The sequence below is a fragment of the Micropterus salmoides genome, unplaced genomic scaffold (assembly GCF_014851395.1).
Source record: "Micropterus salmoides isolate LMB-PRFRI ecotype aquatic unplaced genomic scaffold, ASM1485139v1 Ms_hic_scaffold_3131, whole genome shotgun sequence".
Classification (NCBI taxonomy): domain Eukaryota; kingdom Metazoa; phylum Chordata; class Actinopteri; order Centrarchiformes; family Centrarchidae; genus Micropterus; species Micropterus salmoides.
In genome coordinates, this window is record NW_024042409.1 from 1 (window position 1) to 17,570 (window position 17,570).

The window sequence follows — 17,570 nt, forward strand, 5'->3', positions numbered from 1 at the left end:
AAGTAAACAATACGACATAATTTTTCAGCCATAACTCAGATATAAACGTTGAATCTCCATAGATCAGTCTTTATTAAGTTGTAGGGGGAGGAGGGGAAAAGTCCCGGCTAACGACTTACGTAGCTTTGCGTTAGCCAGACTGGTGCACGGTCCTGTGGTGTGCCTCCAGAGTCCCCAGAAAGTGAAAAGCACCTCCAAACTCCACATTTCACCTTATAACAGCCACAAAAAGTCGCATCAAACTGAAGTGCTGGTTAACTGTGAAATAGCACAGTCTGCGGCTGGGAGGCAAAACTGGAAACAAAGTGGGTTTTTAATTTTTCTTTTGTCTTTAGGCATTTCCTTGTTATAATGTCCCTGTGTGTACCGTTCCTGTGTTTTCATGTCACTTGTCCTATTTTTTATCACCCAGAAATAATTCCTGCTCTCTGCTGCATATAAAAAAGTGCATTACCTTTGCATTTGTTCAAAAAATTGGACTTCACGAATCCTTTTTAACAAAAAAAAATACTTGCTTGTTGTACAGCCATCTTTACTTCTGTAAAAACATACATAAGTAGTAATCGATAAGTAGTCGGACGAACATGTCTTGTAATACAATAAGTCCTTCACGTGATAGGACACATAGTTTTTGTAAATCTCTCTCAAGCCATCCCTAGTTAGTAACGTTCATTCCTACCACAATGTTTTGATTAGTGTTGACTAAGTTCAGTTGCATCATCACAACCTAAGATATTTATATTTTAACTAACTGGCGGTTTTGGTGTGAAACGAAAGTTAAGATTTTAGCAGTTAAGAGTTAATTCAAAGTTACCGTGTTCAGCTGGTGCAAAAGCCTGCAAAAGCATTAATCTAAACTACAAATGCAAGAAACGGGCGTGGCATCACACAAATTAGACTGTACTATTGTAAAAAAAGAATTGAATCTGTGAACCGCAGCTTGTAAAGGCATGCTATGTATTTGCCTTTCCTTTCTACAAGTTGTCTTTAACAGAGCATCTTTTTCAGATAATGGCTGACAAAAGTGGAGTGGAAGATGGCACCGACTTCAGTCCAGTAAGTATGCCTTAAATAAATTTGTAAATCTGTATGTTTACACCATGCATAAATTATTGACATGTCATTGGATATTTTTCCATGAAATATTGGGCTCTCTTGTGACTAAATAATGTGGACAACTGTGTTGCCAAATAAGTCTTTTTGATATTTCCCATAGTGCACTCTGAGTATTTTAATTTAAATACTTTGTGCCTAATAGGATGAGATGAAAGTAGCTTTTACACTTTTCCTTTACAGTTTCAGCACAGCAACCACGCCAGGATTTCATATATTACAAAATATTACATGATTAAAATTATTAACACCATGACTAAAGACAGTTTTGTCATTCAACCTAATTATATAGCTCTCAGCATTGTTGTTTAAATAATTCCATACTGATATTTCAATGAATAGTGTGCGTTGAAATATCAGTGTGGAATTATGTCAAACAGGGCAGTGAATGCTATATCACTGGCTGGAATTTTGGAGTTGGGGGAATCTCAGTGTATTGTTTATTGTATATTTGTGAATTGTGATGCATCAGTCAGGTTTAACAACTGTTGTATTGTGCCATTTTGCAGGAAAGTGACCTCTGGGTCACCTCTGTTGAGGAACACCACCTGCCTGTGCCTCCTCCTCATCCTCCTCCTCCTGAATTACCTGAGGAAGATGACAACGTAATGTATAGTCTATACTAAAAATCAATTAAATTCACATCCTTATATGCAGTTTTTATTTACTTTTTTTTCTCCAGTACTTTGCAGATGATGAAGATGAGCCCATGGAAGAAGGAGACTGATTTTTTATAGTTCAATGAAGGCATGGATTTGTTCATAAAGGAAGTTTTAAATTCTACATTCAGCAGTCAGACAAATATGACCTCTTTAGTTATAACATTAACATTGAATTGAAATCCTTTCTGTATCTGCTTGTTGTTTTATTTAATTGTAGTGCCAATGGCCTGATTAATTTTAAAAGCAATATATTTATATAGTTTAAATAAGGCATACATTTTTATTATATTATATATATTTTTATATTTTTTGTTTAAATAAAGAAAATAATCTACTCCTCTCCTTGTATCTTTGTATAAGATGATATGTGTATGATATATTTAATCTGTAAATAGTTTTGATTTTGAATGACGTTTCAGGCAGAAACCCTCTACCAGCAGTCACACAAATATGGCCTCTTTAGTGCATCCACACAAATATTTTCAGTATTCTGCTTATAGTTTTAATTTATTTGTAGTGCCAATTACATGGTTAATTGTAAAAAAAAAAAAAAAGAAATAAACAACCCTCACACAGGCAGCCACAGATAGACTGGTAACCACAGACAGGACAGGGCCTTGGTGGGCCATTTTGAGAAGCCAGCTTTGGAAGGACTATTGCATTAGCGTTTAGGACAGGACAGTTCAAGCACTGCAAGTCGAGTGTCTTTACAGGAAGGTCAGTGAAGTAACAGAATATATAACCACAGATACAGGACCAAAAATGTTTGGATAAAGTGTGTGAGGATCGAGGAAGACTTGAGATATTAAACAGCAATTGAATAAGCGTTAAGCAGCACGGAAATAGTCTGCTGTCGCATCGGAATCCAGGAGAACTCCATAGATTAAGGGATTTCGAGTCAGTGAGGGTCGAGCGAGGGGTGGTGGGTGCAGGGGGGCGCCAACCCCAAAAACTAAAGAATATTAGCTTTTGAGGATTAGTGCTCAAAAATAATGAAAGCTGGGTTTAGGCAACACTGTGCTAGAACAGGGGTAGGGTTTATATATATATATATATATATATATCCCCCTATTCTGACAAGAGTGACCTTTGTCTTATTCTAACCCCAGTTTGTGTCCATTTCCCTCAGATGTAGTGTAGTAGATGGCATGAAAAGGACAACACAATGACTAGTGTTATTTTGTTCTAAGATGTTCATTTGGCTCCATCTAGTGACCAAATGTGTATTCTGCAGCATGTGAGCTAAATTCTGCACTAAAAAAGTCACAATGTTAGCAATGATAAACAATATCACAATGTTAGCAATGATAAACAATATCCAATTAAAATAAAAAAAGACAGAAGGAAGGTGTTAAATTCAAAGTATTGAACATTTATTAAATTGAACATGTTCAACATATTTGATTAGTCACACCACAATGAAAGGAATATAAAAACATATTAACATGAAACAAGAAAACATACACATAAAACCAAAAAGATATTCCATAAACAAAATTTAAAAAATCACTCTGCAGTGTCCATTGAGTAGCTAGTGGACCCAGGAACACGAGCTGGTGGTGGCTCTGAGGTCTCCGCCGTACTGGAGGTGCTGTCCTCTGACTCTTCAGCGGCTTCTTTTTTCCAGGCTTGTTGTTTTTTGCCTTTTCCCATCTTCTGAAAGACCAATTAGTGAAAAAATGGTAACAGCATATTAGTGGCACTGCTCGAATGAGGAGCAGATCTGCTCTGGTGAGGGAAGCTTCTCTGTTAAAGCATTCCATAATAGCTATGAGCTGCCACCCAGTCTGACAATAACCATTAAACAAAGTAGTAGAAGTATTAGTAGTGGTAGTAAACTTCAAACTCACCAGATTGCACCTCTCCCTGCTGGTGGGTCCCGGTCTGCTTTGTAAGGGTGGACAGCTCTCTTATCAGCACCCTGTCCAGGGACATTATCTGTGCTGCAGACAGACGGACCTGAGGAAGAAATACAGTCATACATTGAGGACCTTGAAGACATAACACACTATACATTCAAAGACAATCTGTAATAAAAAGAATGTCATTCAAAGACAAATCTCTTCAGTTTTCATCGACTAAAATGAATTCATTATAAATGACAACTATTCGACATACATTTTTTTGGCGCCATTAAAACACTAATGAAAATCCCTGCCAAGATTAACACTGTTTAAATGCAGTCCCTCACAAGTCCCACCCCGATAAATAAGTAGTAGCTGTATTTAGAGAACAGTAAACGGTCAGGCAGTACAGGTATTGCATCAAGTTCTGGCGAACTGAGGCAGGCAGTGATTAGGGGTTCCAATAGCTAATATAAACCTGAAATAAACCCACTGGCTTGGAGGGAGAAACAGACGACGTTTGTTTTCTCACGAAAGCTCAAAGCGACGAGCTTCTTAATCACTGTCGCTCTTTGCATGAGCCTCTTTCCGCTGGATTGCAGAGGAACGCTTATCTTCTCCATGTTGCTGGACACAAGTACAAAATTAACAAGGCCGTTGTTTAAAGAGTGGCATTTACAACACATATGAGAAATGGAATAAAAAATTATTATATTATGTTGGAGTACCTGGGGCTCAGTCCAGCGATCTTCTCCATGTTGGATGAAGGTGCTGACACTGAGATGGTGTGACCCCGGGGTCGGTGGCCTCCGCTGGGGAGATGGCTCCAGGTGGCTGCACTGCTGATGGAAACTCTAATCTCATCCTTGCTTCTCCACTTTGAGATGACACTACACCTGGGCTTTCACCATCTTGACTCTGACCTGCCAGTCCATTAAAGTCCCCTGTGTGCTTCCCTCCACCTTCTCTTTCTCAAAACGAGGCTGCTGCTGCTGAGGCTTGCTGTCTGAAGGTGTTTTGGGCCTCGATGCGTCTCCTGGCAGTCTGGGACTCTATACCGGCCTTAGAAAAAGCTTCAGGTAAGGTTTGGAGCTCCGGAGAGGAACTGGACTTGTTAAGTCCGTGACCCTGGGACTGAGTGTGGGTCTGGAAGGGAAGCTCGAGCCCCTGGCTACCTGGTGTGGAGGGTCCCAGAGCGGGCTGGTCAATGGGAATCACTCCCTCGCTCACCTCCTCCAGCGTCGACTTTTCATCATCCTGACTGGAGGTGCAGTACGACTGGAAGACAAAAAAGTAGAAGACTATTTTACAGATAAAACATGCCGAACCACAGAACGGTTAGTAATGTGCAGAATAAAAACACTGGTGGGCGTGTGATTATGCAGAAACAAGGGTGGGGAAACCCACTTAATAGGAGTGTGGATGATTAACAACAAGCGGTGGAGATGCTTGTGAATACTATTTTCATCTTTTCACAGCTTGTATGTGGTTAGAGACAGTACGGCCACAACAAGCCATGTGAATGAAAATGTATGTGTTGTCTTTATTACTTAGCATGCTGTAGTACACGTGGTAGTTTGTGTGTGGAGAAAAACAAAAATACAAAGAGTGCACCAACTACCTACCCTGCTGAGCGTTCCAGGCGGCGGGGTCTTTGAATGAAGATGGGATCTGAGGTCATTGGCTCAGACTCTTCACTCTCTGGCCAATCAGACGGGGTGTGTGCTGTGGTGACCCCTGACCTCCTCTCCAGCACCACCACCAGAGTCTACAGCAGGACACATCAACAACCAAGTGGGTTATAGGTGGATACATGCACACAAAAACTCAATCTCTGATCAACATTTGATTCTTACTGTGTACTTGAATGTAGATTTTACAAACAAACACAAAGGCAGTCATGCAAACACATGAACATGACCTTCAGTCAATTCAACCTACAAACACTGACATCAGAGCCAGACAGACACTCACTCCCTCTCTCCTTCTCTTCTCGGAGGTGGGCAGGGAACAGCCACTGCCTCTGTGTTGGGGGAAAAGTTAGGGGAAGGGTAAACTGGACTGATCATCGGCCATCAGGTCGACTTTGTTCCGTGGTTCAGACAGGACGAGCACGGCTTTGTTAACCGGAGGAAGCTTCCTGTCACGTCAAAAGAAAACTTGGTTGCACCTGCTGAAAAGGCTCATGCGCATTGGTGTCTACTGAGGACTACTCGGAGGTGGGCAGGGAACAGCCACTGTCTCTGTGTGGGGAAAAAAGTTAGGGGTAGGGGTGGGGTTCTTATTTTTCCTTCAAATATCTTAAAGCTAAAAGGGAAAACCCATCAGGGTGCTAGTAGTATAATAAACTCTCTGCCGTCTCCACTGAGCCGCCCGCTGTCCTGTGAGGGACAACCAGCAGTAGGTGGTCACCCGGCAACATGAGGCTGTGGGGGTGGTGGTGAGGATCCACCAGCTGCAGTAATTTCCCTGGCAGCCTCACCACACGGAGCTGCTTCCTCACTATCTTGACTCTTTGTTGCCAGGCTTTTTCATTGGCTGGTTCCTTTCTTTCCAGCTTCTGAAAGACACATTAGAGAAAACCTACAAGGTTAGACTTACACGAGGAATCTGTGTCGGTGACTCAGTGCTTTAGACAAATAATGGCAACAATAGTAGCATTTTAGTGCCACTGCTGGACCGAGGAGCAGATCTGCTCTGGTGAGAGAAGTTTCTCTGTAAAAGTTTTCAAGATTAGTCCTCTCTCCCACCTCCATCACTCAATCACCCCCCCCCCCCCTGGATTAATTTTCCCAGGCCTGTTAGGAAGGCAGAGTAGCGGTTCGAACCATACTCATTTGATAGAATGGCAACCTTATTGTTAACCTGGAGGAAGTGGAGAGGATGAAGGTATAAAGTCAGAGAGTGTATGAATGAGTTGACCGTAATATTCAATCATATTCTCACCTGACCGGCTCCTGCAAACACCACTCCGATCTTATGGGTGTCACAAGGAGGCATCTGGTCACTCACCTGCCACAGCGATTAAACGCAGTGAACAACACTTTATACGACGCACTGGAGCAGATTCCAGGTCAGTCAGAGAGGTCAACTAACCTCAGTTTTGGGCAGCAGCCGCGGCTTGTTGGCTTTATCCCCAAAGAAAGGAGAGTGGTACAGCTGGAGGAAGACAAAGCTAGAGGAGACAAAAAGTAGTAGACCGAGAGAAAAACCTGAAATAAACCCACTGGCTTGGAGGGAGAAAGAGACGAACGAGCGACGAGCTTCTTAATCACTGTCGCTCTTGTCTCCACTTTGCAGGAGTCTCTTTCCGCTGGATGGCAGAGGAATGGCGATGTTCTCCATGTTGCTGGACACAAGCACAAAATTAACAAGGCTGTTGTTTATAAAGTGGCATTTACAACACATATGAGAGATGGAATAACATTTTTTTTATTATGTTCGAGTACCTGGGGCTCAGTCCAGCGATCTTCTCCGTGTTACTGGGTCTGGGTCGACTGTGGTCCCTCTCCCTCCTGGAGGAGGCGGCTGACACTGAGATGGTGTGACCCCGGGGTCGGTGGCCTCCTCTGGGGGAGATGGCTCCAGGTGGTGGCACTGCTGATGGAAACTCTAATCTCATCCTTGCTCCTCCACTTTGAGATGACACTACACCTGGGCTTTTGCTCAGGGTCGCCCCCAGAAAATTTTCCCTGGGGTGGCTGAAAATCCTGGGGTGGCACACTAAACCAAAAGCCATAACTGAATTTCAGGAATTCTATTATGCAGTATATAGAGTTGAATACTACATAAAAATGTGAGTTAAGGCATGACACAATGAATTACTTTGGTTTCTTATTTTAACGTTAAAACTGTCTAATGTCCGTAGACTAAAACCAGTTCAGTTAACATTCCATAAAAATCCTGTTTGATGTATTATCTGTTTGTGTTAGGCAATTAATTGTTCTTTAAATAGGTAAGTTGACCCTTTCCTTAAAAAGATAAATACAGCTTTTATTTGTAGGAGTGCACTGACGGGGAGGAACAAAACATTTACTGGGAACAAGCCTACTAACAAGATTACAGACATCATGGAGCATAAATATTTTTTCTTTAAATTCATGCTGAAATATACGATATTTGTAAACATACTATGTTTGGTGTTATTCTTGTTACAAACAACTAGGATAGTTATTCTTGAAATATCCAACTTTTTAACAACCAATTTCAGCAGTGTCATAAAACATAGATACCAGTAAAACTAGCATACTCTCTCTTGCTTCTGTGTTTTTTAACATGTCAACAAACAGCATGGCTCCATTATAGGACGTAGCTTTCACTCACCAGAGCTGAGGCCCCACGCGAGGAGCAAGGCAGCTCGGCGGTGTTTCCTCTGGCCAAACTTCTGGCTGACTGAAGTTTCTCAGACAGCCCGCCGACTCGTCTTGGCCCCGCAGTGTTTGGTGTGCTGCTCAGTGGAGCGCCTGTTGGCGCAGCCCAGTTTGACAGCATCGTCCAGGTGCCTCCCGCTGTTGTCACGTTGTGCAATCGTCTTAGAAAGATGAAGATGAAGACATGACGCTAACAGCCGGTCACAAGCGGCGCTGTCCGGGGCTCCGGTGTTCCTCCGACGTTAGCTTGCTGTTAGCGATGGTGCTAACCTGTTGCTATCTGCAGACTATCAGCTCTCACACACAGTACAACAAACTTATAAACCAGCCGGGCTGCTGACTGTCTCTGTACATTCATTAAATGAGACTTTTCTTTCTTCTGCCGCTGGTCGCTGCCTCCACAAGAAACACTAGTGATGTGCCTCGAGGCTTCGAAGCGCGTGTTCAGTGATGCGGGATGATTTTTGTGAAGCGCGTATGGAGGCTTGTGTTGATTAGTATGTGGTGACGTTCGAAGCCTCGCGAGCCGGCCGTACTGACCGATTCAGGAAATGGTTTGCGGGTTTGGCGTGCGATTCGAAAGGAGCAGCAAAATGCAATGGACCCTCATCAACATTTTATGTACTTCTGAACTTGAAATTTAACACAATTAGATTTTTATCAACAGCTCATTTTAAATGACTGAAAAAGTTTATCAACTTATGTCTGAGACACACCTTATTAAAAAGCTAATCAGTCATGAATTGGCATTACAAACATCATTTATTAATTCATTCAATTCAAAGCTTCACACACCAAAGCCGTGTTGCCATTATAATCACTCTGCCTGTTTTACATTTATTGTCCACTGGATGGCACACTAGAGCAAATCAAGCACCGTGAAGCTTCGGCCCATGAGTGAACCAACTGGATGGAAAGCTTTAGTGTTGAAGCTTCATCTCGCCATAACTAGAAAACACACACAATCGGAACAACACCGGTGCCCGTCACCTGTCAAAATTATAGAAACATGACAGGCATCTAGATGGACAAATCGGGGGCCTCTCCTAAAATAAACATCATAGTCTGTCACAGCTCAGGGTCAGCTGTTACCATCTTAAAGTGCTCTTCCCCCTCCTTTACCATATATTCTGACCACACCATGTAGTGCTGCAGGCCCACATGCTCTTCTATGAATTCAATTCAATTCAAATTAGCTTTATTGGCATGAATGTGTAACAAGAATATTGCCAAAGCATCATACATACAACATAAGAACAATCAACCATTTCATTAAACAAGTAATTAAAGCGTAAAGTAATCAAATCATATGTGTGTTTGTGTTAAAAAAAATTAGAAATATTTAAAATTAAAATTAAATAAATAAATAAAACAGTAAGTGTGTGTGTGTGTTAAAAAATATTAAAAATAAATGAATAAACAAAACAGTAAGCGTGTGTGTGTTTGTGTGTGTGTTAAATAAATATATTAAAAATAAATAAACATACACAACAGTAAGCGTGTGTGTGTTAAAAAATATATGTATTAAAAATAAAATAAATAAATAAACAGTAAGTGTGTGTTAAAAAATTTCAATTAAATAAATAAATAGAACAGTAAGCGTGTGTGTGTTAAAAAAATAAAAATATATTAAAATTAAAATAAATGATAAAACAGTAAGCATGCGTATGTGTTAAAAAATTAAAACATAAAAATAAAATAAATAAATTTCTATCACTGGGAACTGGATGGGAGACCCAGACAGTGCCAGGAAAGGGTGCTCTGAAGGAGGGAACTTGTTTATCCACTGAGGTTGGTGGTAGGCACTGAAAGAAATGCCACCAGACAAAACAGACTTGTCGAATTCCACACCGACATTATCCCAAAATGGACCAAACAGGTTTCCATCCTTCATAGGACAGGATTTCTTGTCTGCACTCCGCTGTGCAGAAGTCTCAAAGCAGTATGCTTTCCTCTGTCCCGTGGGCCAGTACTTGGGAGCCAGCTCCTCCCTGAAGTCCTCAAAACTGACCACACGGTGGTAGGCAGACAAGGCCTCCAGCTGGAAGAACTCCCTGTAGGGAACATGAACATTGGTGTAAGGTTGTGTGTGGTGGCGATACACTATCCAGGGAGGGACTGCCAGGGTCTGCTGGTTTCCAAAACGACCCATGCACGGGCAGTACAACATGTAGCCGTTCTCATCCCACTTCAAATCTTCAGCAAAAGTCCGACAAGTGTGCAGCAGAAGTGATGAAAGTAAACATGTCACTGTGAGAGTATAGCATGCTCGTCTTTTCACCGCAATTGTGTTTCATTTCTTAGGGTTAGGGAAGGGTTAGGGGGAAAAAAGAAACGTTCATGCAAAGAAACTTTTGAAAAGGCAAAGTCACAAATGCAGCAACATGATCTCAACAAGAACATAATTTAAATAAAGAGGTAAGGGGGTAATAGCCACGATTATTATGTGATGATCCTCAATCGTGGGTGCCAGCTAAATGAAACTTGTTTCGCCGGGAGGGTTTTCTGAGTCTCTGATCAGACTGGACACAGTCCCCAGTCTGGAGCCAGGGGCGGGGAACCAGTCGCATTGGCAAGGACAGAGCCGTGGCGGACATTGTAAAGCCGGCTTTGCAAGGTCATCTAGCGAAACATGGGCCAGGGTTGGCAGAGTCAATTTCAGTTGGACTTAACTGAGATTACCTCTAGTTTAGAACTAAGTCAACAGTGAGTCGACAGCAGTGTATTTAATCAGCTGGACCAGTTGACTGGTTTTTCAAAACCTTACCACTGAGTGCAAGCATGAAACCTTTTGCTTAATTTTCTCAACTACATATGTTCTTGTAATATGAGTACGACACTCCCCACTATGTGACGACATGGGCCAGGGTTAGCAGAGTTAATTTCAGTTTTTCTGTCCTACCGTTCAAAGGCAGTTGAGGGGAATTATATATGTATATGTAGGTTAAGGTTAGGGGTTTGGGCTAGGTTAGGGTGTCCCCACCCTCCACGGAACGTTTGTCCTTCATCAGGCTTGACAGAGTGATAACTTTAAGTTTCCTTTTCCTTAGGTTTCACTTTAATCAGGTTTGAACACGGTATTTTCCTTTTGTCTTTACTGAGGTTTATTTCTTCAGCTTGAGGCCTTCTAATTTAGGTTTCCAGGTTTCTTCTGCTTGAGGCTTATAGATACATTTTCTATATTTAAGGTCAACTGTATCTGCTGTTCGCTACAATAAAATCTTTTAAGTTTCCAAATTAAATCTGGATAGCGTAACATGACTCCAATCATAATTTAGGACTTACTTGGCATTGCCACTCTCCAATTGAGATTTTCAGTGAGTCACGGTTAGTACTGAGGTTAAGGTGAGGGGTTTGGGCTGGGTAAGAGTGTCCCCACCCTCCTTGGTCAAAAAATTGGACTCCACGAATCCTGTAGCTTCTGCACCCTGCTTGGATGTCTGACGATTAGCTGCATTTCTCCCTGTAATTCATCACTCTGCCTTTGCAACGTATCGGAGGGCTGCTTGTCCTTCATCAGGCTATTCAGAGTGGCATATTTAAATTGACTTTTCCGTAGGTTTCACTTAATTTAGGTTCAAGAACGTTTTTGTATTTAGTTTTTTACTTTTTCTCTTTTTACTTTTTTTTGAGTGTTGACATGCAATACAGCAAGTGTGGATATTTATTTCAGATTTATATCAAAATACCCAAAGTATATTGCAACATAGGGTTAGGGTTAGGAGGAGGGGAAAAGTCCCGGCTAACGAGTGTTAGCCCGACTGGTGCACGGTCCTGTGATGTGCCTTCAGAGTCCCCAGAAAGTGAAAAGCACCTCCACACTCCACATTTCCCCTTATAACAGCCACAAAAGTGCATTACCTCTGCGCTGGTTCAAAAAATTGGACTCCACGGGTCCTGTAGCTGTTGATTTTTTTATCCTTAATTCAGGCCGACTTGGCCCTGCTTCACTCTGCCCTGTTGCAACGTTTCGGAGGGCGGCTTGTCCTTCATCAGGCATGACAGAGTGGTATCTTTTAAATGTCCTTTTCCTTAGGTTTCCCTTTAATTTGGTTCAAAAACGGTAAGTATTTTCCTTTTTTCCAGCTTGAGGTAAGTGTTTTCTTGTTGTTCTCTTCCGCTTGAGGCCTCTAATCAGAATAATATCTGCTAATTTTGTAATCTGCACCCTATTTGGGTGTCTGACGATTAAAATCCAATTCACTTCTTAGCCTTCTCCTGCTTGAGAATTTTTAATTTCCAGTGGGTCACAATAATCACTGATGTTAAGTTTAGGTGTTGCAGCTAGGTAAGGATGTCCTCACTCACCAGGGAAAGCTCCAGAATGACACACACGGCACTGGCTGGTTAGGGAGAGGGGAAAAAAGAGCTGGCCAACGACTTACAAAGCTCTGCGTTAGCCAGTCTGGTGCACGGTCCTGTGATGCGCCTCCAGAGACCCCAGAAAGGCAAAAACACTCGCTCCTTGTTTGAGGTTTTAAGCATTTCCCACATTTCCCATGGTAAAAAACCAAAGTGCATTACCTTTGCATTTGTTCAAAAAATTGGACTTCACGAATCCTTTAATGTCTGCATCCTACTTGGATGTCTTACGATGAATTTTCCTATCTTCCTGTCCTATTAATCCAGGCCTACTTGACGATCATCAGGTGATGATCCTTGTGCTCATCTAGCAAAGCCGGCTTGGCAAGGACAGGGCCGCGACTCCCCTTGTAAAGCCGGCTTGGCAAGATCATCTAGCCAAGCCGGCTCGGCAAGCTCAGGGGTCACAGGGGTCGAGCCCATGTCAAGTCAACAGAGGCCTCCCGGACACCTTTTCCGGGGCCCGTTTGGCGAGGCGAGGCTCGACGGCCCCGGGGCCGGCCCGGCCAGACAGCGGGTGCCGAGCCGGACGCGCGGACGCCCGGGTCGGCCCCCCGGGAGCGCCGGGACCGCCCCGGAGCCAAGGCCAAAGTTGGGAGGTTAGGCAATGTTAAGTCAATGGGGGCCTTTTGGACACCTTTTCCGAGGCCTTTTCCGCCAGACGAGGTCCCGCGGCCCCGGGGCTGGCGCGGCGCGGTAGCAGGCGCCCAGCCGGACGCACGGACGCCCGGGTCGGCCGGCTGAGACCGCGGGAAGCGCCCCAAAAGGCGGGGCAAGGTTGAGAGGCCAGGCAATGTAAAGGCAATGGGATCTAGTGAAGCCGGCTTGGCAAGGAGCGGGCCGTGACCGGTCTAGCGAAGCCGGCTTCGCAAGGAAAGCCGAGTTGACACTTTGAAACGAGCTGTTGGATGCTGTCCCTCTCGCAGCGTTTGGGACGGAATCCAACAGCTAGATTCAAAGTGTGAAAATGGGCTTCCTTGTAAAGCCGGCTTGGCAAGGACATCTAGCAAAGCCGGCTTGGCAAGGTCATCTAGCGAAGCCGGCTTTGCAAGGACATCTAGCGAAGCCGGCTTGGCAAGGACATCTAGCGAAGCCGGCTTGGCAAGGAGCGGGCCATGACCGGTCTAGCGAAGCCGGCTTGGCAAGGACATCTAGCGAAGCCGGCTTGGCAAGGAGCGGGCCATGACCGGTCTAGCGAAGCCGGCTTGGCAAGGACATCTAGCGAAGCCGGCTTTGCAAGGACATCTAGCGAAGCCGGCTTGGCAAGGACATCTAGCGAAGCCGGCTTGGCAAGGAGCGGGCCATGACCGGTCTAGCGAAGTCGGCTTGGCAAGGACATCTAGCAAAGCCGGCTTTGCAAGGACATCTAGCGAAGCCGGCTTGGCAAGGACATCTAGCGAAGCCGGCTTGGCAAGGAGCGGGCCGTGACCGGTCTAGCGAAGCCGGCTTGGCAAGGACATCTAGCCAAGCCGGCTTGGCAAGGACATCTAGCGAAGCCGGCTTGGCAAGGACATCTAGCGAAACGGAGTACCAGGGGCACGGCCGCCTTGGGCGCGCGGCTTTGCGTGGCCACAGGGGGGGCTTAAGTGTGGGTGCCCAGGTTCGACCGGAGGTCAAGGTGCCCGGAGGTGGGCCCTTTTTGCTGAATGTTTACCCGGGAAGGTGAGCCCCTTTCTGGGGGGGCGATGGGCGGCTCCCCCGGGGTGGGCCTTGTAAAGCCGGCTTGGCAAGGACATCTAGCGAAGCCGGCTTGGCAAGGTCATCTAGCCAAGCCGGCTTCGCAAGGAGTGGGTTTTTGACACTTTGAAAATGTACATCGCCAGAGGCTGGTTAAGGAAGTAGGGTAAGGGGGTTATAGCCACGATCATCAGGTGATGATCCTTGTGCTCACCTAGCAAAGCCAGCTTTGCAAGGAGTGTTCCGTGACCGGTCTAGCGAGGCCGGCTTGGCAAGGTCATCTAGCGAAGCCGGCTTGGCAAGGACAGGGCCGTGACCGGTCTAGCGAAGCCGGCTTGGCAAGGACATCTAGCGAAGCCGGCTTGGTAAGGACAGGGCCGTGACCGGTCTAGCGAAGCCGGCTTCGCAAGGTCATCTAGCGAAGCCGGCTTGGTAAGGACAGGGCCGTGACCGGTCTAGCGAAGCCGGCTTGGCAAGGTCATCTAGCGAAGCCGGCTTGGCAAGGTCATCTAGCGAAGCCGGCTTTGCAAGGAGTGGGTTTTTGACACTTTGAAACGAGCTGTTGGATGCTGTCCCTCTCGCAGCGTTTGGGACGGAATCCAACAGCTAGATTCAAAGTGTGAAAATGGGCTTCCTTGTAAAGCCGGCTTGGCAAGGACATCTAGCGAAGCCGGCTTGGCAAGGACATCTAGCGAAGCCGGCTTGGCAAGGAGCGGGCCGTGACCGGTAAGTGAGCTGTAGTTGTTGATTCTTTTATCCTTAATTCAGGCCGACTTGGTCCTGCTTCACTCTGCCTTGTTGCAACGTTTCGGAGGGCGGCTTGTCCTTCATCAGGCATAACAGAGTGGTATCTTTAAATGTCCTTTTCCTTAGGTTTCCCTTTAATTTGGTTCAAAAACGGTAAGTATTTTCCTTTTTTCCAGCTTGAGGTAAGTGTTTTCTTGTCCTTCTCTTCCGCTTGAGGCTTGTAATCAGAATAATATCTGCTAATTTTGTAATCTGCACCCTATTTGGGTGTCTGACGATTAAAATCCAATTTCTTAGTCTTCTCTTGCTTGAGGTTTCAATTTTATATTTCCAGTGGGTCACAATAATTACTGATGTTAAGTTTAGGGGTTGCAGCTAGGTAAGGATGTCCTCACTCTCCAGGGAAAGCTCCAGAATGACACACACGGCACTGGCTGGTTAGGAGGAGGGGAAAAGTCCCGGCTAACGAGTGTTAGCCAGACTGGTGCACGGTCCTGTGATGTGCCTTCAGAGTCCCCAGAAAGTGAAAAGCACCTCCAAACTCCACATTTTCCCTTATAACAGACACAAAAGTGCATTACCTCTGCGCTGGTTCAAAAAATTGGACTCCACGGGTCCTGTAGCTGATTTTTTTTATCCTTAATTCAGGCCGACTTGGCCCTGCTTCACTCTGCCCTGTTGCAACGTTTCGGAGGGCGGCTTGTCCTTCATCAGGCATGACAGAGTGGTATCTTTTAAATGTCCTTTTCCTAATCCAGGCCTACTTGACGATCATCAGGTGATGATCCTTGTGCTCATCTAGCAAAGCCGGCTTGGCAAGGACAGGGCCGTGACTCCCCTTGTAAAGCCGGCTTGGCAAGATCATCTAGCCAAGCCGGCTCGGCAAGCTCAGGGGTCACAGGGGTCGAGCCCATGTTAAGTCAACAGAGGCCTCCCGGACACCTTTTCCGGGGCCCGTTTGGCGAGGCGAGGCTCGACGGCCCCGGGGACGGCCCGGCCAGACAGCGGGTGCCGAGCCGGACGCGCGGACGCCCGGGTCGGCCCCCCGGGAGCGCCGGGACCGCCCCGGAGCCGAGGCCAAAGTTGGGAGGTTAGGCAATGTTAAGTCAATGGGGGCCTTTTGGACACCTTTTCCGAGGCCTTTTCCGCCAGACGAGGTCCCGCGGCCCCGGGGCTGGCGCGGCGCGGTAGCAGGCGCCCAGCCGGACGCACGGACGCCCGGGTCGGCCGGCTGAGACCGCGGGAAGCGCCCCAAAAGGCGGGGCAAGGTTGAGAGGCCAGGCAATGTAAAGGCAATGGGATCTAGTGAAGCCGGCTTGGCAAGGAGCGGGCCGTGACCGGTCTAGCGAAGCCGGCTTCGCAAGGAAAGCCGAGTTGACACTTTGAAACGAGCTGTTGGATGCTGTCCCTCTCGCAGCGTTTGGGACGGAATCCAACAGCTAGATTCAAAGTGTGAAAATGGGCTTCCTTGTAAAGCCGGCTTGGCAAGGACATCTAGCAAAGCCGGCTTGGCAAGGTCATCTAGCGAAGCCGGCTTGGCAAGGAACGGGCCGTGACCGGTCTAGCGAGGCCGGCTTGGCAAGGGCATCTAGCAAAGCCGGCTTGGCAAGGACATCTAGCGAAGCCGGCTTGGCAAGGTCATCTAGCGAAGCCGGCTTGGCAAGGAGCGGGCCATGACCGGTCTAGCGAAGCCGGCTTGGCAAGGACATCTAGCCAAGCCGGCTTGGCAAGGACATCTAGCGAAGCCGGCTTGGCAAGGACATCTAGCGAAACGGAGTACCAGGGGCACGGCCGCCTTGGGCGCGCGGCTTTGCGTGGCCACAGGGGGGGGCTTAAGTGTGGGTGCCCAGGTTCGACCGGAGGTCAAGGTGCCCGGAGGTGGGCCCTTTTTGCTGAATGTTTACCCGGGAAGGTGAGCCCCTTTCTGGGGGGCGATGGGCGGCTCCCCCGGGGTGGGCCTTGTAAAGCCGGCTTGGCAAGGACATCTAGCGAAGCCGGCTTGGCAAGGTCATCTAGCGAAGCCGGCTTCGCAAGGAGTGGGTTTTTGACACTTTGAAAATGTACATCGCCAGAGGCTGGTTAAGGAAGTAGGTAAGGGGGTTATAGCCACGATCATCAGGTGATGATCCTTGTGCTCACCTAGCAAAGCCAGCTTTGCAAGGAGTGTTCCGTGACCGGTCTAGCGAGGCCGGCTTGGCAAGGTCATCTAGCGAAGCCGACTTGGCAAGGACAGGGCCGTGACCGGTCTAGCGAAGCCGGCTTGGCAAGGACATCTAGCGAAGCCAACTTGGTAAGGACAGGGCCGTGACCGGTCTAGCGAAGCCGGCTTGGCAAGGTCATCTAGCGAAGCCGGCTTGGCAAGGACATCTAGCGAAGCCGGCTTGGTAAGGACAGGGCCGTGACCGGTCTAGCGAAGCCGGCTTGGCAAGGTCATCTAGCGAAGCCGGCTTGGCAAGGTCATCTAGCAAAGCCGGCTTCGCAAGGAGTGGGTTTTTGACACTTTGAAACGAGCTGTTGGATGCTGTCCCTCTCGCAGCGTTTGGGACGGAATCCAACAGCTAGATTCAAAGTGTGAAAATGGGCTTCCTTGTAAAGCCGGCTTGGCAAGGACATCTAGCGAAGCCGGCTTGGCAAGGACATCTAGCGAAGCCGGCTTGGCAAGGAGCGGGCCGTGACCGGTAAGTGAGCTGTAGTTGTTGATTCTTTTATCCTTAATTCAGGCCGACTTGGTCCTGCTTCACTCTGCCTTGTTGCAACGTTTCGGAGGGCGGCTTGTCCTTCATCAGGCATAACAG

General features: G+C 46.6%; 1 protein-coding gene and 1 long non-coding RNA gene across 2 annotated transcripts; one reads left to right on the forward strand and one right to left on the reverse strand.

The window, feature by feature from the left end:
• Positions 1 to 178: 178 nt before the first annotated feature.
• LOC119884064 lies at positions 179 to 2,036 on the forward strand. Its single transcript, XR_005440917.1, has 3 exons — positions 179 to 1,056; positions 1,623 to 1,718; positions 1,796 to 2,036. It is a non-coding gene; the product is annotated as an uncharacterized LOC119884064 (long non-coding RNA).
• Positions 2,037 to 3,126: 1,090 nt separating this feature from the next.
• Positions 3,127 to 10,276, reverse strand: LOC119884062 (GDP-fucose protein O-fucosyltransferase 1-like; the record flags this gene model as incomplete). The annotated part of the gene is made up of 8 exons (XM_038694529.1): positions 3,127 to 3,431; positions 3,626 to 4,246; positions 4,348 to 4,897; positions 5,245 to 5,387; positions 5,594 to 6,968; positions 7,069 to 7,342; positions 7,943 to 9,164; positions 9,706 to 10,276. Coding segments are annotated over 2 exons (678 nt in total), but the record flags the coding sequence as incomplete, so codon positions are not given.
• Between the last annotated feature and the right edge of the window lie 7,294 nt (positions 10,277 to 17,570).